This window comes from Zea mays, chromosome 9 (assembly GCF_902167145.1).
Source record: "Zea mays cultivar B73 chromosome 9, Zm-B73-REFERENCE-NAM-5.0, whole genome shotgun sequence".
Taxonomy (NCBI): Eukaryota; Viridiplantae; Streptophyta; class Magnoliopsida; order Poales; family Poaceae; genus Zea; species Zea mays.
Genome location: NC_050104.1, coordinates 160,855,906 through 160,882,434, shown reverse-complemented (window position 1 = coordinate 160,882,434; position 26,529 = coordinate 160,855,906). Strand labels below are relative to the sequence as shown.

The 26,529-nt window shown below is 47.6% G+C and overlaps 2 protein-coding genes across 10 annotated transcripts; both read left to right on the top strand.

Annotated features, from left to right (window-relative positions):
• The first annotated feature begins 201 nt into the window (after positions 1-201).
• LOC541826 (uncharacterized) lies at positions 202-24,010 on the top strand. 2 transcript variants are annotated; one of them, NM_001111507.2, is made up of 8 exons: positions 236-502; positions 827-973; positions 1,233-1,338; positions 1,426-1,472; positions 1,576-1,740; positions 21,692-21,791; positions 22,468-22,559; positions 22,647-23,989. In NM_001111507.2, exons 1-8 carry the CDS (start codon positions 497-499, stop codon positions 23,793-23,795), a joined length of 1,812 nt encoding a protein of 603 aa, NP_001104977.2. In that variant the 5' UTR covers positions 236-496; the 3' UTR covers positions 23,796-23,989. The 2 variants fall into 2 exon arrangements, with proteins under 2 accessions (XP_035818323.1, NP_001104977.2); XM_035962430.1 differs by lacking the exon at positions 827-973 and having other exon boundaries at positions 202-502; positions 22,647-24,010.
• A 25-nt stretch (positions 24,011-24,035) lies between these two features.
• On the top strand, positions 24,036-26,396 carry LOC100216847 (uncharacterized). 8 transcript variants are annotated; one of them, XM_035962091.1, is made up of 8 exons: positions 24,036-24,354; positions 24,437-24,536; positions 24,612-24,879; positions 24,995-25,063; positions 25,158-25,296; positions 25,403-25,465; positions 25,603-25,624; positions 25,707-25,938. In XM_035962091.1, exons 1-8 carry the CDS (start codon positions 24,252-24,254, stop codon positions 25,786-25,788), a joined length of 846 nt encoding a protein of 281 aa, XP_035817984.1. In that variant the 5' UTR covers positions 24,036-24,251; the 3' UTR covers positions 25,789-25,938. The 8 variants fall into 8 exon arrangements, with proteins under 8 accessions (XP_035817984.1, XP_035817983.1, XP_035817980.1 ...); XM_035962090.1 differs by having other exon boundaries at positions 24,612-24,906; positions 25,581-25,624; positions 25,707-25,897; NM_001350858.1 differs by having other exon boundaries at positions 24,243-24,354; positions 25,581-25,624; positions 25,707-25,894.
• The last annotated feature ends 133 nt before the right edge of the window (positions 26,397-26,529 follow it).

The window sequence follows — 26,529 nt, the reverse complement described above, 5'->3', positions numbered from 1 at the left end:
AGTCGTGTAAAGATAAACTTTTAAATATAGTTGAGAGTCAATATATTTGAGAAGACCATCTTTTATCTTTTTTATTTACATTAAATGATATTGTACCTGCTCTGACTAAAGCGGTCAGACGGTGGAGACAGACAGAGGACGACTATCTTTTATATTTTTATTTACATTAAATGATATTGTATCTTTATTGTCTTGCCCTAAAGCGGTCAGTGGGTGGAGGCAGCCAAGAGTCACCCTGTCGCCGTTGCCGTCGCCGAGGCAGGCAGAGTCTCCCTGTCGCCGTTGCCGTCGCCGGCCTCCTCCTCCTCTGCCACTTCCTCCCAACTCCCAGCCGCAGGGGCCGACGGCGACGGGAGGGAAGAGGCGGCAGAGGTACTCCGAGGGGCGCGGAGAGAGGCTGTGCCAGGCCACGCCGTCCAGTGCCTCCGGGTCCGTCGCCGCAGCTTCCGGCCGCGTCGGAGAGGTAGCCCCCGGAGCTCTTCGCGGAGGCTCGGGAATGGTGGTGAGAGTTTCCCTTCGCGTCCCCTCGTCTTCTCTGCTCTGCCTCCTTCCGTGTACTGTGAAGAGATGCTATCTCGCGCAATGAATTCTTGACGCTAATAATATGGTCCGCTGCTACGGATATTCCGCGCGTTAGATTGGGGTCTTTGATGTGGCGAGGTCATTACGGTGTCCTAGCCCTCATATTCAGCGCTCAGTGTTGGGGTTTTCTTAACACTGGATTGAGCTAGAGCTTGCGTTTTGGATGTTTTTTTCGAGATTGATGGTGGTTTGGTCCTGTTGTTGATCGATGTGGCTGATATGTACTTCTTAATTCGTGTCACAGCACTGGGTTAGCGACAGTGATGGCAGTGATAACTTCGAATGGGACAGTGATGGTAACGGGGAGCAGACAGTGAGCTTCAACGCTGCTGGTGCTGGTTCATCAGCTCTGGCAGCGACGAACACTGATGCTCCTGGCCCATCGACACGGGTAAGCCAGCTAACGGATCCATACATATATGCAACAATGTGTGAGTTCAGCAGCTAGTTCGTGTTACTCAGGGGTGTTCAATTTAAACCACTTGTGCCAAACTGGCCGGGGTGGGGTTGGGTGGTGGATATAATAATCTTGAACAAACGCAGGATCATGATTAGTCTACAGTGACACGGACACCCTCAATGTTACTGTTACCTTGTTTCTAGTGGCTACGATTGTAAGGTTTCTATTTGTTTGTGGGGTTGGTTTTAAGGTTGCTAATGGCAATGGGAAGGCTGGGCGATCTGCCTCTTTGGTTCAGAAGTATGTGGACATGGGTTTCTCAGAAGAGATTGTTCTGAAGGCCATGAAGGACAATGGTACTTAACTAATAGCTCATCTCTTCTCATTTATTTAGATTCTATGTGGTTTAATATACCCTATATCACAGTTTTTTTTTCTTTCAGGGGATAATGGAGCAGATTCATTAGTTGAGCTCCTTCTTACTTACCAGGTATTCATTTGTGTTCCTGCTTCTATGTTATTCTTTGATGATGTTGTTGCATGGTATCAAAGAGAATTTATTTTACAAAGTGAATAAGTGATGCCAAATGCAGGAACTAGGCAATGACCTCAAAGTGGATAATGACTTTGCTTCTAGTTGTGCCCCCAAAACTGCTGACGATAGTGATGATGATGACACACTGGAAATCTGGGATGATGAGGATGCTGGAGGGAGAAGCACCAGGGTTGCTAACTCTGTTGATGATTCTGATGACGAGGTATTTTCATGCTCCCCTTGGTGATTGTAAGCGTTTACTTTATTCTTTTTTGAGAAACCTACTATGCATTTACTTTGCTTCAATCATATATACAACGACAAACAGCAACAACAAAATCTTTTATTCCAAACAAGTTGCGTAGACTAGAGTTAAAAAATTAATAGAACAACAAGTCATGGTTCGGCCACATGGATAGTTGTTTTTTATGAACTCATATTCAAGGCTAAATCTTTGGGTTGGGTATATCCCATCCTTATCTCCATTTACTGTCTCTTCCCATGTCAACTTTAGTCTTCCTCTTCCTCCCTTCTCAATTCTCATAACTAAGGCGCCTTAGAATTCCACTACGCACTTGCGTCTATGGAGGTCTACGTTGGACATGTCCAAACCATCTCAAACGTTGTTGGACAAGTTTTTCTTCAACTGGTGCTACTCCTAGCCTATCACGTATATCATCATTCCGGATTTGATCTCTTCTTGTATGGCCACAAATTAAACACAACATACACATTTTCGGGACACTTAATTGTTGAACATGTCGTCTTTTGTAGGGCAACATTCTGCACCATACAACATAGAAGGTTTAATCATTGTCCTATAAATCTTTTCTTTTAGCTTCTGTGGTACCCTCTTGTCATATAGAACTCCAGATGCTTGACGCCACTTCATCCATCCGCTTCGATTCTATGGCTAACATCTTCATTAATATCCCCGTCTCTCTATAGCATTGATCCTAAATACCTAAATGTGTCCTTCTAGGCACTGCCTGACTTTCCAAACTAACATCTCCTTTCTCATGTGTAGTCCCGAAATCACATTTCATATATTTTGTTTTAGTTGTACTGAGTCTAAAACCTTTGGATTCTAGAGTCTCTCGCCACAACTCTAGTTTCCTATTTACTCTTGCCCACCACATAACATTCCTTGGTATCTTGTCATAATTTTCCATGTCAATGAAATGTCACACCCGGATTTAAGGGATAAAGCCGGGTGTGTCTCATATGTGCGCCAAAAAAGAACAACACATATAATGATAAAGTGTATAGAGATAAATGTCACAATATCATAAAAGTAATTATTACATAGCGGAAGTCTTACAAAAATAAATGATAAATATAAAACGAACTAATGTCCATCCATGGCGCCATAACGTTGACTGGGAGACGCCACCTAGTTCAACTCGTATGCTTCATTGTAGGGCGGCTCCTCTTCGACCACCTGCTATTAACCTGTGGGGGGGGGGGGGGTTTATATATCGCAAGAGTGAGCTCACAAAATATCATAGCTTAAGTGATTAAGTGAGAACTCAAGAAGAAAAATCAATCACAATAAAAGATGACACAAGAGACACAGTGATTTTATCCCGTGGTTCAGCCAATGCCTACTCCACGTTGTGGTGACCTCCTTCGGTCAAGGATTGCACTCAATCCCTCTCAAGTGATCCAACAATCAAACTTGAGTATCACAGTTTTCTTCCTTAGTGATGTTTCCCGTTTGTGAGGAATCTCCACAAGTTGGAGCCTCTCACCCTTACAATGTTGATCACAAGAAAAGCACAAGAGTAAGGGAGGGAAAGAAACACACACAAGACTAGAATCGCAACAACAATACACACACAAGCCAAGAAGAGAGCACACAAAAACAATGCCACAAGTTCACAACACACTTAGTGCTCAAATCTCAGTCACGATGATCCAAATGCGTATTTGCGGAGTCTAGGCGTCTTAGGATGTTTAGAGAATGCTTGGTGTAGTGCTCCATGCGCCTAGGGGTTCCTTTTATAGCCCCAAGGCAGCTAGGAGCCGTTGGAATTCCATTTGGAAGGTAATTCTTGCCTTTAGAAGCTTATGAAGGTTCTTCATTCCAACATGTGCTAGATGGCGGTGCCAGAGCCAGCCCATATTAGTCTTAGCGATTAAGCATGCATCTAGATCGACATTCTCTTTTGAGAAATCAACTAAATAGAGCTTGCCGTCTAATACACCCTTAAAAGCTAATGAACAATCACTCCTTCTAAAGACAGATACATCAATATTTGTAAATAAACAATTATAGCCCATATGACATAATTGACTTACAAACAATAAATTATACCCGAGCGATTCTACTAAAAACACATTTGAAATTGAATGCTCGGTTGTGATGGCTATCTTGCTTAAGCCCTTAACCTTGCCTTGGTTTCCATCTCCAAAAATGATAGTATCTTGGGAATCCCTGTTCTTGATGTAAGAGGTGAACATTTTCTTCTCCCCCGTCATGTGGTTTTTGCATCCGCTATCAATAATCCAGCTTGAGCTCCCGGATGCATAAACCTGCAAGGTAATTAAGCTTGGCTTTTAGGTACCCAAGTCTTGTTGGGTCCTACAAGGTTAGTTACAACAAATTTTGGAACCCAAATGCATGTTTCTCCCTTGCATTTAGATCCCAATTTTCTAGCAACTACTTTGGCATTTTTACATGACAATACAAAAGAAACATTACATGTTTGATACATAGTAGTTGGACCAGTGTATACTTTCCTAGGTGCATGAGAATCACTATGATTACGCCTAGGCCTACTTCTACCATGAACATATGTGGAGCTAGATGCAAACATAGCATGAGAATTATGATAAGTAGGTAGAGCAACATGATTATAACACTTATCATGATGGGCAACACTGGAAATTTTCTTGACATGAGCATAAAGATAAGCATGATTCTTTTGACCATGTGAAGAATACAAGCTACTAGCCATAGGAGCCTTCCCTTTCTCTTTGTTGAGACTGGAAGTCCTTTGGCTTGTTAAGTTCTTGGTTTCTTATCGGAAACCAAGTCCATCCTTAATTGAGGGGTGTCTACCAATGATGTAGGCATCCCTAGCAAATTTGAGTTTCTCATAATTATCTTTGCAAGTCTTAAGTTGAGCATTAAGACTTGCAACATCATTGTTTAACTTAATAATAGTAGAATTATGTTCATTACAAGCATCAACGTTAAAATTTTTGCATCTATTGCAAATAACAACATGCTCTATGGATGAACTAGCAGAATTTGCTTCTTTTAACTTAGCATTTAAATCATCATTTAAATTCTTTAGGCTAGAGATAGATTCATTATAAGCAGATAATTCAGAAGTCAATAGTTCATTCTTCTTAGTTTCTAGAGCAAGGGCTTTTTGAACATTAATGAATTTATCATGTTCTTCATAAAGAATATCTTCTTGCTTTTCTAGAAGCCTATCCTTTTCATTAAGAGCATCAATTAATTCATTTATTTTGTCTACTTTAGTTTTATCTAATCCTTTAAACAAATCAGTATAGTCCACTTCATCATCAGATGATTCCTCATCACTAGAAGAAGAATACTTGGGGGTATCTCGAATACGTACCTTTTTCTCCTTAGCCATGAGGCACGTGTGTCGTTCGTTGGAGAAGAGGAAAGACTTGTTGAAGGTCGAGGCTAGTCCTTCATCATCGAAGTCGGATGAAGAACAGTCGGAGTCCCACTCTTTTTCAATGTGCGCCTCGCCTTTCGCCTTCCTGTAGTTCTTCTTTCTTTCCTTCTTCCCATGCTTCTCTTGTGCCTGGTCATTATCGTTATCGAGGCGTTGTGCTATAAAATGACCAGACTTACCGCATTTGAAGCAGGAGCATTTTCCCCTTGATTTGCTCTTGTTAGGGTACTCCTTGCGTCCTTTTAAGGCGGTCTTGAAGCGCTTGATGATGAGTGCCATCTCATCCTCGTTGAGCCCGGCATCCTCCACTTGTGCTAGCTTGCTAGGTAGTACCTCCTTGCTGCTGGTTGCTTTGAGAGCAACGGGCTGCGATTCGTGTAGAGGAAGCGGTCCGTTTAATGCATCATCCACATACCTCGCTTCCTTTACCATCATGCGCCCGCTAACGAATTTTCCGATGATTTCCTCGGGCGTCATCTTGGTGTACCTGGGGTTCTCACGATTAAGGTTTATAACATGAGGATCAATAACAGTAAATGACCTGAGCATGAGTCGGACGACGTCATGATCCGTCCATCTTGTACTCCCGTAGCTTCGGATTTTGTTGACAAGGGTCTTGAGCCTGTTGTACGTTTGTGTTGGCTCTTCTCCCCTTATCATCGCGAATCTCCCTAGCTCGCCTTCCACCAGTTCCATTTTAGGGATTATGGTGGCATCATTTCCCTCGTGAGAAATTTTGAGGGTGTCTCATATTTGTTTGGCATTATCTAGGCCACTTTGTTGTATTCATCCCTGCATAGAGATGCTAATAAAATAGTAGTAGCTTGTGTATTTTTGTGTATTTGCTCATTGATAAACACAGGGTTGTTAGAGCTATCAAAATGCATTCAATTTTCAACAATCTCCCAGATACTAGGATGGAGGGAGAATAAATGACTACGCATTTTATGACTCCAAAAAGAATAATCCTCTCCATCAAAGTGTGGGGGTTTTCCAAGTGGAATAGAGAGCAAATGGGCATTTGAATTGTAGGGGATGCGAGAATAATCAAAGGAATAATTTTGATTAAGCGTTTTCTTTTTCGATGAAGAGTCTTCGTCGTCGTCATCCCTTGGTGAAGAGGAGGCGTCACTGTCGTAGTAGATGATCTTCTTTATGTGCCTCTTCTTCTTTCTGTCCTTCTTCTTGTGACTTGAGCCTGAGTCAGTGGGCTTGTCATCTCTTGGCTCGTTGAAGAGGGACTCCTTCTCCTTGTCGTTGATCACCATCCCCTTACCCTTAGGATCCATCTCTTTGGTCGGTTAGTCCCTAAATGAAGAGTACGACTCTGCTACCAATTGAGAGCACCTAGAGGGGGGTGAATAGGTGATCCTGTAAAATCAAGTACTAAATAGTCCAAACTTGGTTACGAAATGTTAGTTAGATCAAAACCAAGATGCTATAGCGAGAACTCTTCACTTGATTGTTCCTTTAGAATGAGTATTAAACTTAGGAACAAGAGCACAAGTGATTAAGCGGCCTATGATGGTTTCTTTATTGGCTCAACAACCTTTAGGTCTTGGAGGAGGATTTGGAAGAGTTGGGCTCCTGGAAAATGTAAATTCTTCATGTGGCTGGTGGCGCACGGCCGCTGCTGGACCGCTGACCGGCTGGCAAGGAGAGGCCTGCCTCATCCTCAAAGTTGTCTGTTATGTGACCAGGAGGAAGAAACTATGAATCATCTGCTAGTTTCCTGTGTCTTCTCAAGGGAAGTCTGGTTTAATATCCTGAAAACGGTCGGTTTGCAGCACCTCTCTCCCAGTCTCGATTCTTCTTCTTTTGATGATTGGTGGGAGAATGTAAGCATGACCCTTATTAGCCCCTCCGATAAGAAGCTGCGCAAGGGGCTGAACTCCCTTATCATTTTAGGAGCTTGGGCCATTTGGATTCATCGCAATCAATGTGTCTTCAACGGAGAGCAGCCTAGGGCTAGCAAGGTCATAAATTGGGTCATGGCTGAGTCTCATCTCTGGTGTAGGGCTGGGGCTCGCGGATTATCTGATATCCTTTTACCTCGGCATACTATTTGAGGAGTTGGTCTCTAGTATGCTTAGTGCACTGGTGCTCCTGCTCATTTTCTTTTGTTGGGTGGTGTGTTGAGTTGTATGAGGTTCTTTAACACCTCACCCCATCTTTTTCTACTTAATATAATGATACGCAGCTCTCCTGCGTATTCGAGAAAAAAAAAGAAGAAAAACCAATCACAATAAAAGATGACACAAGAGACACGGTGATTTTATCCCGTGGTTTGACCAATGCCTACTCCACATTGTGGTGACCTCCTTCGGTCAAGGATTGCACTCAATCCCTCTCAAATGATCCAACGATCAAACTTGAGTACCACCGTTTTCTTCCTTAGTGATGTTTCCCGTTTGTGAGGAATCTCTACAAGTTGGAGCCTCTCACCCTTACAATGTTGATCACAAGAAAAGCACAAGAGTAAGGGAGGGAAAGAAACACACACAAAACAAGAATCGCAGCAACAATACACACACAAGCCAAGAAGAGAGCACACAAGAACAATGCCACAAGTTCACAACACACTCAGTGGTCAAATCTCAATCATGATGATCCAAATGCGTATTTGCGGAGTTTAGGCGTCTTAGGATGTTTAGAGAATGTTTGGTGTAGTGCTCCATGCGCTTAGGGGTCCCTTTTATAGCCCCAAGGCAGCTATGAGCCATTGGAATTCCATTTGGAAGGCAATTCTTGCCTTCTGTCGGGCGGCACACCGGACAGTCTGGTGCACCACCGGACATGAACAGTCCTTGTTCGGTGCCCGATCTCCTTCCTTTTCTGGCGAAGCCGATCGTTGAGCCCTTGGTCCCCTTGTCGCACCGGACATTGTCCGGTGCGACCAAGTTACCGTTGGCCCAGGCCACGCGTCACCCGCTGATTGCGCTGCCGACCGTTGGCGAGGGCGCCGTTGGCTCACCGGACAGTCCGGTGAATTATAGCCGCAGCGCCCTCGGCGAATTCCCAAGAACGACGAGTTCGTCGCCGAGCCAGCCTGGGCACCGGACAGTCCGGTGCACCTCAGGCTGGTTCAAGTTTGGCTGCACTTAGCCAAACTTCTCCAATCCAATCTTAGTTGATTAACCAAGGTTCCTAGCACTTAGAGAAATATGTTAGTACTCAAAAACAATTTACTAAGGCCAGAGTCATACCTTGATTCTTTGATTTGCATCTCTTCCACACTTAGTACATTTGAACCTAAGTAATTTGTGTTGGGCATCTAATCACCAAAACATTTATAGAAATGGCCCAAGGGCACATTTCCCTTTCACAAAACCATAAAGAGCAATAGCAAAAACTACCCAAATAGTTCAGGGGTAAACAAGGTGAAAAGATAACCAGACTAGGGTGACCTATTGGGTCCCATCAAAATTAAACCTATGCATGAATAAATGATTATAAAGAACATTATTGGGTAATAAAAGTGGTAAAGGGCACAACTTGCCTTCAATGAGCTCCTGCTCAGTAACTTCTACCTGCTAAACACCCTGATCCTCGGCCACTGGCTCTTCTACTCGTCACAATACAAACAAGCATGGTATAAGGAAGAAATTAACATCACACCAAACATGTATACAAAATACATAATAATAATCTACACATTAAAACGAGATCATAGGAAAAAGAATCACTAAATTCGGAGTTACAGATTTCAAGTTATGATTTTCCGAAGTATTTATGTGCTTGGTACAAAATTGATTGTGTGATCAATTCTAATGTGGGTTTCATGGTAAAACAGTAACACTAAGTGATAAACAATATTATTACAAAATTATAGGAACTGGAATGGATTAATTTGGACTTAATATGAATTAGTTTTGTACTAAAAATCAATTTCCATAATTATTTATCCAATTTCTCTGTTCTCTGGGCCGAGCACTAAATATAAGGAAACACGGGGGCAGAATCATAAGATTTCCCCAGACTCAGAGCAACCCTGGGGTGGACGGCGGGTTGATTTTAAGTATTCCTAAGGGCTCTTTTGAGATATTGCCACGCGAAGGGGTACTGTGTGATCTGAGCCGTCCGATCAATTCCAGACGCTCTTGATTTAATTTACCCGAGCGTGAAACGGTACGCTATGGCAGCCATTAGATCGCCGATCGACGACACGGATTCAAACACCCCACGCCGCCACCGAGACGTCCGATCGGGATCTAGCGGCGCGGATCTGTCCAATCGAAGGGGTACGCGGCGTCTAATCTAAGCCGTCCATTTAGCATCTAACGGTTCACACTCAGTCGTCTACCTCTCAGTCGTAATAGCGCGACGGCGGCGAATTCTCCCGTGACGGAGATCTCTCCGGCGAGCACCCACAGGCGCACCAACGCCCCGAAGCCGAAATTGACTAACACATACACCCTACGAGGACATGGCGAATAAACTGGGGAGTGAATTTACCTCGGTTCACGGCGGCAAGGTCTCTGTTCACGACACAAGGCGGTGCGGCACCCAAGCGAAGCACCGACGAGCAATTAAGGTTGCTCTGCTTGTCGATTCGGCCAGCAAGTGCTTCGGTCTCCCTCGCAGCAACTCGGCGCAGGTTCCTGACTCGATCTCCGGCACTGGACGGTGACGGGAACGGGAACCCGTGTCTCCCCACTTCTGCCACCCCTGGCTTTTCTCTCCCTAAGCTCTATACGCGACGGCGAGGGTTTGGCACGGAAGCGAGAGGCGCATAAGGTTCGGTGCAGCAGAGTTTTATGGCCGGGTGAGGTTGGGCGGTTAGCGGCCAGCTGATCCACAAACCCCGCGTGGTGGCGGACATCTCGGCCATGGCCGTTGCGGAGGTGAGGGTGATGTTTTGACACGGGGGGCCCAGACGCAGTGAGGGCGCAACGCGACGTGTTGAGTCGGTCTCTCGGGGCCCACGGGACAGAAGCTTCGTGCGACCGAGTTACGTAGACTGGCAAGGGGGCCCCGCAAGTCAGTCATGGATTCCGGCTGGGCCTTGCAGAGAACGTGCTGGTTGGGCCGGCTAAGCCGGATTAGGCCCAGGCGCACAGTTCCTTTCTTCCTTTTTCTTTTCTATTTTATTTTTCCTATTTCTTTCATTTTCAGTTTTAAGTTTCGAATTTGAATTCATATGTGTGGAGCTCATACTTAGGTTAAATGTTTTCATTCAAATAATAGTATGAATCGAATTTATTTATTTAATTAATTTAATTTGTATAGTATTTTTCTTCTTTTTTCTCAGATCCTAGTATTCCAATTAGATCTTTAATTCCAAATTGGGCCAGTAATATTTTGCTATTAATATTATTTTTATTGTTACCAAATGCACACACAAAGAAACTCCGACATGATGCACGATTTTTTTATTGGTTATTGGTTAATTACTTACTTAAAATAAGGTTGTTCGCATGTGATATCAAATAGAGGAAAATCATATAGAAAAAAATTATCTCCTTTACTTTGGGTTACAAGTTTGGGTATTACATGAAAATCATGTGTAGATCCTTCTTTTGCTCCCTATACTGCTCTATCACTTGTCTTGTTAAGAAAACTAGAACATGAGGCGCCCGTAAGGGCGCCCTATCAGGACTACCGTATACAAAGCTGAACAATAGTTATAAGGACACTAAAGAAAGGTTCATGTATGTGAATCACATGGTAACAGGAGTAGTGATGATCGTTCTTTATTTTACCAAGATCGTCATCCGTAGCCTTGGACTTCTCTAGAGGCAACCTAAACCACAACTTGAAAGAGGCAGATGAAAAATATATCATTCAGATCAGATATAAGCATATCTAGAACAGGATAAACTGAGGAAACGAGGAGTGAGACATGAAAGGCAATACATTCATATTTGTCAGGCCTTGCAAAATTTGTTTCACAACTCTAGCAAGATACTCGATAGGGAGGGACTACCTCTGTGCAAACATGGGGTTGTTTGCATAAGTAGCAGACCATACCAGTCCATTTAACATGTGTTTAGAAATTAGGATTTCCTTTGCACAAGAATTGATCAACATGTACATTGGCCACCCGTAGCAATTAAAACTTCACCTAGAGACAAATTGTAGAATGTGATTTATTTATATGTAGAGTAGAGCTATAAGTTTCTCGTTGGATACTTTATCTGTCCTAAAATAGGTGTATATCTTGCACTCCGAGTCGACAAATTATATATTTGATTAAGTATATGAAAAAACATTAATATTTATGATATCAAAACATTAATATTTATGATATCAAATAGACATCATTAGGTGAGTCACATTGTGTGTAGTAAAGATATTTTAAGATAGAAATATTAATACTATTTTTCTAAAAATCTAGTCAAAGTTGAGAATGTCTGGCTTCTCAAAATGTGAGGTCTAAGATGTGCACCTATTGTAGGATGGAGTAACTATATAGGGTACATAAAACAAACAAACAACGTAGATATACCATTTTAAATCGAAACACAAGTAAAAACAAACACCTCGATTGACGAATCCCATTTCTTAGTAAATTAGTTGGTGGATGTGTCATGTACGGTAAGCCGTACACAAGGCGCAGGCGCGCTCGCGACATCCGGCGGGCAGCGGAGCGCGCCAACAGTGCAGCAGCGACGCAGATGGCAGGCACTCAAGTTTAGGAAAGCAGCAGCCACCTATGGCAAGGGATAAATAGGAAAGTATCAATTTGGCTCTTATGGCAAGGAATAAGTAGGAAAGTAGCAATTTAGCACTTATGGCAAGGAATAAGTAGGAAAGTAGTATTTTGGCAGGGAAGATAATTAGGGAGCTTGCTCCATTTGTGTGGCCGCCGGCCCTATATATCCCCAAGTGCGCAGCACTGTTGAGGGCAATAAAGTATCAAGTCATCTCCCACCTCTCTCTCTCAAGCCTGCGGTTAGGAGGAATACTCCTACCGGAGAAGACGGCCGAAGGCTACGAGTTACGTAGCCGAGGCCCGGCGAGTCAAGGGTTCGACGCTCTTGACAGCTTGGTATCCCGAGTCCGGAGATCCTTGCCTCACCCAGTCCCGCCCACCGATCCACTAACCACACCACCATCCCCGACCACGCCCACCAGCGGTTCGCCATCCTCCATCCACATGGCCGAGCCCACTTTAGCCGACGTCATCGAGATGATGAAGGCCATGCAGGCCGACATCACCAGGCTGAAGGAGAAGTCCGACTCCTCCTCCGCAAGCGGCGCCCAGCCCGAGCGTCATCGCGACATCGATCGCCCGCCAAGGTTCCAGAAATGGGACTTTCCGCGGTTTGATGGCAAGTCCGATCCCCTCCTCTTCATCAACAAATGTGAGTCGTATTTTCGCCAGCAGCGTACAATGGTGGAGGAGCAAGTGTGGATGGCCTCGTATAATCTCGAGGGCATCGCACAGCACTGGTACATACAACTACAGGAAGACGAGGGCACCCCGTCCTGGAGCAGATTCAGGGAACTGCTCAACCTGCGCTTCGGGCCAGCCCTCCGTTCAGCGCCGTTCTTCGAGCTCACCGAGTGTCGACGCACCGGCACGGTCGAGGAGTACTCCAACCGATTCCAGGAGCTCCTACCCCGTGCTGGCAGGATGACGGAGGAGCAACGCGTCCAACTCTACACCGGCGGCCTGCTGCCACCGCTCAGCCACGCAGTGCGGATACTCAACCCCGGCAACCTCAACACTGCTATGAGCCTAGCGCGGCAGGTGGAGCAGATGGAGCTCGCCAAGATCCCGGCACCAGCCAAGACAGGGCCGCGCGGCATCCTGCCGCCGCCACCTCCGCGGCCAGCGACTCAGGCGCTCCCGGCGCCACAGGCCCCCTTGGCGCTGCCAGCACCGCCACTGTGCGCAGCAACGGGCCGTGGCGACGGCTCCAGGCGATTATCTCCAGAGGAGATGGCGGATCGGCGCCGCCAAGGACTGTGTTTTAATTGTAACGAGAAATATTCTCGTGGCCACAACCGTTTTTGCAGGCGCATCTTCTTCTTGGATGGCGTCGAAATTGAGGAGGCCGAGGCGGAAACGGGTGCCGCGGAGACCGACGCTCCCTGTTTTTCCCTCCAGGCAGTGGCCGGGGTCGCGCCAGGGGACACCATGCAGATCGCCGTCACCCTCGGTTCAGTCTCCCTGGTGGCACTGCTCGACTCGGGAAGCACCCACAATTTTATATCCGCAGCGGCGGCGCACCAGTCGGGCATCCCCATCCAGCGCCGACCCCGCCTCACGGCCATGGTGGCCAATGGCGAGCGGATCACCTGCGCGGGCGTCCTTCGCAATGCGCCGCTCCACGTCAAGGGCGAACTCTACCCGGCTGACCTCTTCGTCATGCCATTGGCCGGGTACGACGTCGTCCTCGGCACACGATGGCTTGGTGCGTTGGGGCCAATCGTGTGGAACCTCGCCAATCGCCGCATGACGTTCCAGCGCCAGGGGCGCTCCATCTCCTGGACGGGCACGCCCAGCCCCAAGGAGCCGGCGCTGCGCGCCACCAACGGAACGGACGCCCTACTGGAGGCCCTTCTCGCCTCGTTCGGGGGACTCTTCGCAGCTCCGATGGGTTTGCCCCCCAAGCGCGCCCACGACCATCGCATTCTCCTCAAGCCCGATGCGTCACCGGTGGCTGTTCGGCCGTACCGCTACCCGGCTGCACACAAGGACGAGCTGGAGCGGCAGTGCAACGCCATGATTGACCAGGGGATCGTGCGTCGCAGCGACTCCCCATTCTCATCGCCCGTGCTCCTGGTCAAGAAGCCCGATGGCTCGTGGCGCTTCTGCGTCGACTACAGGGCCCTCAACGCCCTCACCATCAAGGACGCGTTCCCCATCCCGGTCGTGGAGGAGCTTCTCGACGAGCTCCACGGCGCCAAATTCTTCACCAAACTGGATCTACGGTCGGGCTATCATCAGGTCCGGATGCGGCCAGAAGACGTGCACAAGACAGCGTTCCGCACACACGATGGCTTATATGAGTTCCTCGTGATGGCGTTCGGGCTCTGCAACGCCCCAGCCACGTTCCAGGCACTGATGAATGACGTGCTCCGGCCCTTCCTCCGACGGTTCGTCCTGGTATTCTTTGATGACATCCTCATTTACAGCAGCACGTGGGCCGATCACCTCCGCCATCTACGGGCCGTCCTCGACGAGCTACAACGCCATCAGCTGTTCATCAAGCGTTCGAAGTGTTCTTTCGGAGCAACATCTGTCGCCTACCTCGGCCACATCATCTCGGCCGCAGGGGTGGCCATGGACCCGGCCAAGGTGGCTGCCATTCACGACTGGCCGCCGCCGCGCTCGGTCCGGGCCGTTCGAGGGTTCCTCGGCCTCACCGGGTACTACCGCCGCTTCGTCCACAACTACGGCACGGTGGCTGCCCCCTTAACGGCCCTCCTCAAAAAGGATGGCTTCGTCTGGGATGACGCGGCCATGGCTGCCTTTACGGCGCTCAAGGCAGCCGTGTCGTCTGCTCCTGTCCTCGCCATGCCAGATTTCGGCAAGCGGTTCGTGGTGGAGTGCGATGCATCCTCCACAGGCTTCGGTGGGGTGCTCGTCCAGGAGGGACACCCGGTCGCGTTCTTCAGCCGACCTATTGCACCCCGCCACCGCGACCTCGCCGCCTACGAGCGCGAACTTATCGGCCTGGTCCAGGCTGTCCGGCACTGGCGGCCGTACCTATGGGGACGACACTTCATCGTCAAGACGGACCACTTCAGTCTCAAGTATCTCCTCGACCAGAGGTTGGCCACGATTCCCCAACACCATTGGGTGGGCAAACTTCTGGGATTCGATTTTACGGTCGAATACCGCTCGGGCGCCACGAACACCGTCGCCGACGCACTATCCAGGAGGGACCCCGACGAGGGCACACTGATGGCCATTTCAGCACCCCGTTTCGACTTCGTCGAGCGCCTGCGCCAGGCACAGGCTACGGATCCGGCTCTCGTCGCCCTCTACGAAGAGATCCGCGTCGGCACGCGCGCTGCACCATGGTCCATCATCGGTGGGATGGTCGCCATGGAGGGGCGCCTCTATATCCCAGCCACTTCACCCCTATTACGGGAGATCGTGGCCGCTGTACATGATGACGGCCACGAGGGCGTCCACCGCACCCTGCATCGACTACGGCGCGACTTTCATTTTCCCAACATGCGTCGTATTGTGCAGGAATTCGTCAGGGCGTGCGGCACATGCCAAACATACAAGTCCGATCACCTTCGTCCAGCTGGTCTCCTACAGCCCCTGCCGATCCCAAATGGGGTGTGGTCGGACATCGGCATCGACTTCATCGAAGCTCTGCCCCGCGTGCAAGGCAAGACGGTCATTCTCACTGTCGTCGACCGTTTCAGCAAGTACTGCCACTTCATCCCACTGGCGCACCCATACACGGCGGAGTCGGTGGCGCAAGCATTCTGCGCCGAGGTGGTGAGGCTGCACGGCATCCCGCAGTCCATCGTATCGGACCGAGACCCCGTCTTCACGTCGGCCTTCTGGAGGGAGCTAATGGCCCTGACTGGAACCAAGTTGTTCATGTCCTCCGCCTTCCATCCGCAAACTGACGGCCAGTCGGAGGCAGCCAACCGCGTCATCATGATGTACCTTCGCTGCTTCACCGGCGATCGACCCCGACAGTGGCTCCGGTGGCTTCCATGGGCGGAGTACACCTACAACACCGCATACCAGTCCTCACTCCGCGAGACACCTTTCCGGGTGGTCTACGGCCGCGACCCACCGACCATCCGGTCCTACGAGCCGGGTGACGCACGCGTGCCCGCGGTGGCACAGGAGATGGAGGAACGGGCTGCCTTCCTCGACGACGTTCGCTACCGTCTCCATCAGGCGCAAGAATCCCAGAAACGCGCCTACGATCAGCATCACAGGCAGGTCGTCTACAATGTCGGTGACTGGGCCCTTCTTCGTCTCCGTCAACGACCATCGGCATCCCTGCCACGTTCCACCACGGGCAAGTTGAAGCCCCGCTACGTCGGCCCCTACCGTGTCAAGGAGATCATCAACGAGGCGGCCGTACGCCTTCAGCTTCCATCCGACGCCAAAATCCACGACGTCTTCCATGTGGGCATCCTCAAGAAGTTCGTTGGGGCGCCACCAACGGAACCACCTGCGCTACCGGCCACACTCAACGGCGCAGTGGTGTCCACACCTTCCCGTGTCCTGGCGGGTCGCCTGGCTCGCGGCATTCGGCAAGTTCTGGTACAGTGGCACGGTGAACCAGTGTCGTCTGCGACCTGGGAGGATTTTGAGGATTTCAGGGCAAGCTTCCCCGCTTTCCAGCTCGAGGACGAGCTGACTTTCGAGGCCGGGAGAGATGTCATGTACGGTAAGCCGTACACAAGGCGCAGGCGCGCTCGCGACATCCGGCGGGCAGCGGAGCGCGCCAACAGTGCAGCAGCGACGCAGATGGCAGGCACTCAAGTTTAGGAAAGCAGCAGCCACCTATGGCAAGGGATAAATAGGAAAGTATCAATTTGGCTCTTATGGCAAGGAATAAGTAGGAAAGTAGCAATTTAGCACTTATGGCAAGGAATAAGTAGGAAAGTAGTATTTTGGCAGGGAAGATAATTAGGGAGCTTGCTCCATTTGTGTGGCCGCCGGCCCTATATATCCCCAAGTGCGCAGCACTGTTGAGGGCAATAAAGTATCAAGTCATCTCCCACCTCTCTCTCTCAAGCCTGCGGTTAGGAGGAATACTCCTACCGGAGAAGACGGCCGAAGGCTACGAGTTACGTAGCCGAGGCCCGGCGAGTCAAGGGTTCGACGCTCTTGACAGGATGCGAGTCAAAATCATGTCATAGTAGATTCCATCTAACTCACCAGCACAGCTCAAACAAAAAATGTAATGGACAATAAGGTTATTCCAAAATTCTAATTCCAGAGTCTGATCACCTTCGTATGGGTAGTCCCGATAGCAACGAAACTCTCCTTGGTGGTGGCCTCATCGTCTGGTGTCTTGCATGGCAGCATGCTGAATGTCCAGCCTTCAAGGATGCATGTCCTCTGGGTCATCCCCTTAAACACCATCAGTTGTAGGAAGATGAACCTCAGAAGCATCAACTCTGCATCACACAGAGACAAAGAGGTAAGGTTTGTGCCGTAAACATATGTATCTTATCCGGAATCATAGAGAAAAGGAAAGGAAGACTGAGGGTGTGTTTGGATTATTGCATACCTGAAAAAAGTTACGTCTTGTTGCTGTCAACATTTTTAAATAGCCAACCGCTCAGTTTCATTTTGGTTCAATTGTACGAAGGACAATCAGTGTCCGGTGTTCTTGATAGTCAAGGCTTAGGGCATACAAGTTTTATCCTCGTAAAACTGACTTTACCTTACATTGTTTTGCCATCCTTTTTTATCTGTATTATATCGTTATCTATGATTTACTTATCTTGAAGCGAAAATATAAAGATTGGGAAATGGAGGCACCTTCTTTGACCTTGAGCAGCTCCTCGAAGAGCGGCTTTTGGTTCTTCCTCTTGAGCGTCTACAGGACACATCATCGAAGCGCTCCTCGAAGGCGACCCCTTATCTTGAAGCGAAAATATAAAGATTGGGAAATGGAGGCACCTTCTTTGACCTTGAGCAGTTCCTCGAAGAGCGGCCTCTGGTTCTTCCTCTTGAGCGCCTGCAGGACACATCATCAAAGCGTTCCTCGAAGATGACCTCACCGGAAGCGAGGAACAACAACGACAAGAGGGCGAGGAGGCAATAGAGCACGCCGCCACGCTGGGGCGTGGAGCCCGCGGTGGCCATGCGCCCGCACGTGCTCAAGGTCCCAAGCAGTGGGGATGTCGCGCGCCGCCGCGGCCTCGGGATCTGCATGCTCGTGGGGACGGGCGCCACGTCGTCGTCTCGCGCTCCGGCTCCGTCCGCGGAGGAGGCTATGCGACCGTCTTTCGTGGCCAGTACGAGATCCTATCCACCTCGGTCGCCGTTGCCGCCATCCCCTGTTCCCTAGAGCGTTCCACGAAGGTGAAGGAAACCCTTGATGCAGGTGGGAAGAGATCGCAGACATCAAGGTAGGTGGAGGGAGCAATAGCACTGTAGCAGTAGCATACTACTCGGCTTGGCTGTTGACTGTTGAGGAGGCTAGAACTTTTCGGCACGGCAAGTTTTTTAATATAAGGATTCATGAGAGGACATGCATGCCGAAATGTTTGACCAGCTGAACAATTCGCGTTCGTGGTCGCTTTCCACACGTCGGGACCGGTGTGGGGAAAATCACGCGAAACGCGGAGAGCGTTCCAAAACCCATCGTATTTTAATACTTTAGATGGCTTTCATTGTTGACCTTCCAGGCATGAAACCAAATTGGTTCAAAGAGATCCTCGTTATTGCTTTCAAACGATGCTTGATAACTCTCCCCCATAGCTTCATAGTATGACTCATCAACTTAATTCCTTGGTAATTATTACAGCTTTAAATATCTCCCTTATTCTTGTAAATCGGTACAAATAATACTTCTCCACTTGTTAGGCGTATTGTTCGATCGAAAGATATGGTTGAACAACTTGGTTAGCCATACTATAGCAATATCCTCGAGGCATCTTCATACCTCAATTGGAATATCATTAGGATCCATCACCTTACCCCCTTTCATTCTTTTCAAAGCCTCCCTAACCTTAGATTCTTGAATCTTACGCACAAAGAGCCTATTGGTGTCATCAAAAGAGTCATCCAACTGAAAGGTTGTGTCCCCATTCTCCCCATTGATTAATTTGTCAAAGTACTCTTACCATATATGCCTGATCTCGTCCTCCTTCACCAAGAGGCGCTCTGTTTCATCCTTAATGCACTTAACTCGATTGAGGTCTCTTGTCTTCCTGTCACGAACCCTGGCTATCCTATATCTGCCCTTCTCTCCTTTCTTCGTACTCAAGCATTGGTAAAGATCCTTAGACGCACTATTCTTTGCTACCATGTATTTTTCTATGCTATCCACACTCCTACCTACTCTTATAAAGCACCAGTTTCCTTGGTTTCCACCATTGTCCCCAAGGTTTTAAAGTCTGGCAACTAGTCGAGAAGTCGATCTGAACGACTCGACTTTCTCTACTAGTCGCTCGACTCGTTGACTAGTCACGAGTAGTAACGACTAGTCGCAGCGATTGAGTCGGGTGACTTATTTGGGCCTAGGTATAAAAATGTGAGCCCATCCAGCCATCTCAACCCTAGTAGGTATGAGATGGAATGAGATGGTATGAAATGCTAATAGACAAGTTTTCTACCTTATTTATCTATGATATGGAATGATTCATGACTTGATGAGGCCAAGACAAATGGTTGAGATCTTGTGAGGCATGCAACTATGTTTTGCAACTACTATGTTTGCAACATCCTTCCTTACATTGGCTAATATGTGGAAACAAAGACAAGGATCGAAAGCTCTCTTTGTTAGTAATGAATGGTGTGAGAGCAAAATGAAGAACACTGAAGTAGGAAATGCACGTGTTGTTTGTCACTCTGTTGCATTTTGGCAAGCAGTAGAAGATTGCATGAGAGCTTCACAACCTATTCTAATATTCCTGAGGATAGTTGATGGTGATGAGAGACTGGCAATGGCTATATGGTGGGCTGCCATGGACCATGAAAAAAGAGCATCAAAAAAGCTTTGGAGCACATAGAATCATAGAAAGAATAATAGATGAAGTAATTTCTATTGTTGATAAGGGGTGGGACAGTCAGATGGATACCAATCTGTATAGAGCAACATTGTTTTTGGATCCAAACAAGTTCTTTGAAACCAAAGAGAACGATAGAAGACTTACTACAATGCTATATTCAATATTTAATGATATATTGTAGAAGATGGAGATGGATGAAAATATACTAAACAAGGTGTTTTTAGTGTTCTAGCATGTTTTTAGTCTTAGCGTATGTAGAAAGTTATAAAAATATAATCACTGACTTATGTTCGACTAGTCACGACTAGTTTGTCCTAGTCTCGAGTCTCTACTAGTCAGTAGTTGCACGACTCGACTCGAAAACATCGATTGTGTGGGAAACCCTAACCCTAACAAGGGGTTGGGTGATGTATTAATAGACTGGGTAGTTGGGCCTGACCCATTACACAGGGGTGAGAAGGTAAATACACGGGGTAGACCCCAAACCCTAAACGAGTACTCTAATACTCTAACAGATTGTCCCTTTTGCAAAAAAAGGTCCTTATACTTCTTTCTAATCTAACTGTAGCCCAACTTATAGATCTTGATTTCCTCCCCCATGTCTTGCCTAACAACCAAATAAGTGTGTGGGTGTGTCACGCTCGAAGCGTTTAGATCTAATTTCCTCTCCTTGTCTGGCGTAACAACTAGATAAGATAAGTCTTACCCCTTGCATGCACAACCAACCACCACGAGTGCTTCCTCCTCCTCGTTATTGGTGTCGTATATTAACCCCTAACATCACATCTCTTTCCCCATCCCTGCCTTTCTCACCCAAATTCTTCCGTGGAGGACATGCAGTAGGCCATCCTGCTGGCCTCCAACTCGCCAGTCGCTGTCTCCGCGCCCTACCGGCGCCGCCGCCTTTACCTTCCCCCGTCGGCAAGCGCCTCGATCTTGTAGCGCCTCCTCTCTTTGCCGCCATGCGCCTTTGCAGTCAGCGGGGCAAGAACAACCGCGGGAGAGTAGGAGGCGTTGCCGCCGCTGGCGGTGCGTGGCCGGACAATTGAGGGAGAGGAGGCGCTCTAGATTCCGAGTTTAGTTTTGTATTGGTTGTTGGCAAAAAAATTGTGAGATATTAAGGTCGATGATAATATATGTATTGCTCGTTTTCATGTAATCGTTGTGCGCTAATATTTTATCGAATATTTTTGTGCCGTCACAACACACGTGCATTATACTAGTCATGGTACAATGTTAGCATTTTTTTCTTCTCCTTAATAGCCCTTTAGACTTCCTCATTCCACTACCAAGTATCTTTAGCTTCGCCTCTATTCTCTCTAGTTACTCCACACACCTCTTAGGTGGCCTTTCGAATGCAGGTTTTCATCTTCTCCCACATGTTGTTTGTGTCATCTTCCTTCCAAGTGTCCTCTTTGAGAAGCAAGATGACACAAACATTGAACTTGCATTGTATTTTATGGTGTTTGGCATGTGAATTCATTTAGCTGAGAGTTGATTGAATTGGACTACAATTGGACTTCCGTTTTTTTACACACATTTGGGAGGGGGGCGGGAGGGCAGACCCACCCAGTGGTGGAGGTTCCCACATGAGTGGGGTTGGGGAAGGGATAAACCAAGGCAAGCCTTCCCCTCGCTAATACGGAGATGCTGATTCGAACCCGTGTCCTCGTGACTCACTGGGACATCTCTCACCACTGCACTAGGCCTGCACTTTATTTGTTTTTCTCATTTTTTTTTGTTTTCCTAACTTGTTCATAGTTATTGTACTTCCCGCTTTTTTACACGTTACAGGAATTGTTGTTTTTTGTTCTTTTGAAGGTAATTGCAATAGTAGTTTATGTAGCTTGTCAACTGTATTCTCACTGCTTACATGTGCTTTCTACACAGGATTTCTTACATGAGATGTCACGGAAGGACGAAAAAGTTGATTCCTTAGTTAAAATGGGGTTTCCTGAAGACGAGGCTGCACTGGCTATTACCAGATGCGGTGTGCTCTCTGAGACTTTGTTCCATTCTCGTCTCTTTGCATTAGATTCCTCAGCAAAATAAACATCAATTTCCAACCTTGAAAGTAGGATATGCTCTCATATAGAATAAATCAGTTGAATAATAACATTGCCATGTTTAATTATATGTCAAGCTTTCTATTGGTTTACTCTCTGGATTTTGAGAATTCTCTTCAAATGCTGTAACTTGGAACTCGTAAATTGGCTGCAATCTTGACCTGAGGTAACCTAGAATGGTTGAATCTTTCCAAGCTTGATTTACTGTTTGCATCAAGTTTGGGTTAACCAGTTATATTCAAATCTGAAGACAAAGCATTTAGGCATGCCCATAATAATCTGTAGAAAGCAAGGCGTATGATAAATATTATTTCTTACAAGAATAACTGGGTGTTTAGGAAGTTATCCATCCAAGTAGTACATGTAAACCTTTGTTTCTATGAGTAGCAAGCATTCAGATGCTCCTTCAAAGCAGTCAACGAACAGTTTATTGTTCGTTTGGGGTCAGAATATTTTAATGGCATTTGCTGTTAAATAAAACCTTTTTTTGCATCTTGCATGCAACTTGTACCGCTCAGATTCTGCCCCCGTCCCTGTTTTATTTTAACTGGCCATGCACCTTACGCCATCTACTGTGGTCTGTGGTTGAAAATTACTCAGGGCCGGATGCATCTATTTCTGTTCTGGTGGATTCAATCTATGCTTCACAGACCGCAGGAGATGGTTACTGTGGCAATCTGTCTGACTATGAGGTTTGTCTTACTGTCCATACAAGTCTGCAATAAGATTTAGTTCTATTATAATGGCCTGGTAATGGAACTGTGTCTGCAATACTGCAGGATAATTCCTATGGAGGGAGAAGCACAGGGAACAAGAAAAAGAGAAAAAGATATGGAGGCCAAGCACAGGGAAGTAGAGGCCCATTAGATGGTAGCTGTGATGAACCCATGCCTCTCCCACATCCAATGGTTGGATTTAACTTGCCAGACCAGTGGTCAAGACGAGTGGACAGATCGTTGCCTGCACAAGCTATTGGTCCGCCGTACTTCTACTACGAGAACGTTGCTCTTGCTCCAAAAGGTGTCTGGACTACCATATCAAGATTCTTGTATGATATTCAACCAGAGTTTGTGGACTCAAAGTACTTCTGTGCTGCTGCCAGGAAAAGGGGTTACATACACAACCTGCCACTTGAGAACAGGTCACCTCTCCTCCCCATACCCCCAAAGACGATATCGGAAGCATTTCCTCGGACCAAGAGGTGGTGGCCTTCATGGGACCCAAGACGACAGTTCAATTGCCTCCAGACTTGCGTGTCTAGTGCAAAATTGTTAGAGAGGATTCGCGTAGCCCTCACAAACAGTTCAGACCCACCTCCTCCAAGAGTTCAGAAGTATGTGTTGGAGGAGTGTAGGAAATGGAACCTGGCATGGGTTGGCTTAAACAAGGTTGCTCCTCTAGAGCCTGACGAGATGGAGTTTCTACTCGGCTTTCCGAAGGATCACACGAGAGGTATCAGCAGGACAGAGAGGTATCGATCTCTAGGAAATTCATTTCAGGTCGATACTGTTGCTTACCATCTCTCAGTTCTGAAGGATCTGTTCCCACAAGGCATGAATGTGCTGTCTTTATTCTCTGGTATTGGAGGAGCAGAGGTGGCTCTCCACAGGCTTGGCATACAGATGAACACGGTTATTTCAGTGGAGAAGTCCGAGGTCAACCGGACGATTCTGAAGAGTTGGTGGGATCAGACGCAGACGGGTACTCTGATTGAGATCACTGATGTGCAGACACTGTCATCTGAGAGGATCGAGGCGTATATTAGAAGAATTGGGGGCTTCGATCTTGTGATTGGTGGAAGTCCCTGTAACAACCTCACTGGGAGCAACCGTCACCACAGAGATGGTTTGGAGGGCGAGCATTCTGCATTGTTCCATCATTATTTTAGGATCTTACACGCCGTCAAGTCCATCATGGAGCGTTTGTAGTTCTTAGAATCTTTACTGTTGTTTTGGTTCTAGTAGAATACTTTGTGACCGAACTTGTAAATGGTTTGCAGGTTGACTGGTTTAGTTCTCTTGCCACTCTAATTTAGGCTAGTTTTTTTTTTATTTAATCTTCTTTGGTGATCTTGGTGCAGTTCTGTGGCACTGTTGGGTATTCAAATGCAGATTGATCCGAGAGGCTGCCCTGTTGCATTTTCTTTTTAAAATTTGTATTTGTCAATGAGAGATCAGGTATTCTGGTTGCCAAAAAAAAATCTGAAGTTGTGGAGCTGAGAAAAGGACGGTGCTAAGCTACAACCACCCACTGCCACACCATGCGCACCCCCAACCCAAAAGATCCTGCTTTTGCTCACGCTTATCACCACTCCCATCTCCATCCAAAACCATAAAAAAAACCAGTGCGAGCTGAAGCATCCAGGCTCTGGAATCATCGTCGGGATGTCTGTGCCAGCATCAGCCCAGGTGCCTCACACCATACGATCTGCTGGGAGCTGCTGCTTCAGGTCGTCGCATCAACTATCTGCGCAGAATCTGGGCCGACGTGAGTTCCCGATCTCAGCTTTGAGTGGCCTTCTTTTTGAAAGTGAGCACAGGTTCTTCCAAAGCCCGTTGTGTTCGTGTAGATCGCAGGTGGCGGGGGACCGGAAAGAAGAAGATCCTTTCCACCCGTGGCGTGCTTGAGTCCAGAAACGGCGCACATCCTGGTGGCCTTATGAAGAGAAGGTGAGAACCTGGTGAAAGACATGCGGAGCTGTAGCTAGACAGCTAGCTGATCTAGTAGCAGCGCACGCCTTGCAGGAAGGTCGTGGAGCACATCATCCTGCTCAGAGCCAAGCCCAACATCTCAGACGCTGAAGAGAAAGACATGCTGGACTACCTATACACATCGCAGTACCAGATGCGAGGGATACTCGCGGTCTCGCTAGGCCGCATCGAGGACCCCAACAGCGACAACTTCACGCACGCTGTGTTCATGCGTTTCCAGCAGAAGCAAGACATCGCGGAGTTCCAGAGTAACGCGTACTACTCCAAAGTTGTCGACGAGCACGTAAAGCCCGTTTCCTATGTACGCCCCAGCCCCCAGCCCCAGCATGTGAAAAATCTTCTCTCCAGTTCTTGGATATATATATAAATATATATATACGGCACCGTGATGGTCACTGTTTGGGTTAAACTTACAGGGCTCGGTTTCTGTAGATTTCGAGTCCGAGGTGGAAGACGACATTATACCTCTCTTTCGCAGGGGAGAGGTATGGCCATGGCCTAAATCGATCGATACCGTTCTTTCTTTTTTCTTTTTCTTTTCTTTTTTTGGCAACAGAAAGAAGAAGAAAAATGTGGCAGGATTTTAACTACGGCGTCGAGTTTATGCTGCTGGTGTCTTTCTTGAAGACTGCGTCTAGAGAGGCAACGGAGGACGCATTAGCGTCTCTTGACAAGTTGATCAGCCAATGCAGCGCTTCTATTGTGCAGGCAACATGTGGTAAGCCAGACATGATATCGATCCTTGTTGCTCTTCTTCTCTCTTTTTTTCCCAAAGAAAATCTCAAGGAAAGGAACTGCTTCTATGTGCTGTTATTCTGTACCAGGCTGCTGTTTGGATCGTCCGGATAACGGGTACAGTCATGCTGCAGTAATCCGTTTCCCATCATGTCAGTTCTCTCTCTCTCTCTCTCTCTCTCTCTCTCTCTCTCTCTCTCTCGTATCCAATCCAAGTTAGCAGCATGTTGCTTACTCGATATATATATACACTGCTGTACCGTGCAGCTGATGAGTTGAAGCTGTTCAGGGAGAGCGAGGAGTACAAGGATGTAAGAACTCTGCTCAAATGGATTTGGATCTGGTTCTCCACAAGTGAAGTAACTCGTGTGTTTGGTGGCCTGTGCGTTGCAGATGTGGGCGTCCAAGTTCCGCCCGATCGTGGAGAGATCCCTGCACCTGCACTTCACCGTTGACCCCGTGGGGAACCAGCTGATGTAGACCAACCGAGTGGTCATCCCTATACATGGGACCAAGAGCATCTGTACTGTACAGTGTAAAACAGAGAGATGGGGTAATATAGAGGATACCGATAGGGTCAACAAGTGCCAGTGCTCGGTTACATTACATCACGGCAAAAAAAAAACAAAAAAAACAAGAGAAAATAGCCTCCCTTGTCGCTCAGGAGCTCAGATAGATAGATAGACAGATAGATGCTGAGCACCGACCGAGTTGAGGTCCCTCTTGAGAGTTCAGTTGTGCAGCGGGTTTGACCCCTGCGGCACCCTTCTCTTAGCCTCGGACAGATCCTGCACCTGCACGACTCGCCTCCAGCCAAGTTTCTGTTGACCGTGCTGCCTGAAAGACGACGTCCCCTCGGCGTCGGATTCCGGAACCCGTCGGCCGTGGCAGAAGAGGCCTCTCTGCTCTGCTCCCAGGAGCGAGACTGTGAGCACTACTACTACCATGAGCCTGACCAAGCTTTGTTGCGGCAATCCCATGCTTTTTCAGGCAGGGTTTCAACAGCACAAGTTGGAGATGGCAAGGGACGGTAGTTTGTAATACATCACGCACAAGCAACGGAATAAAGATTTTATATACGCAGACAACAAGGGCGGCACAGAAAGTAAATCCAGCTCGGCCATCTGGAGACCCGTGGCGGTGATACCAGACACCGGGGCAGGCGTGCGCTTGCCTCACCAATTTTGGTTTGGTGCGGCGGACAGCGATGCATGCA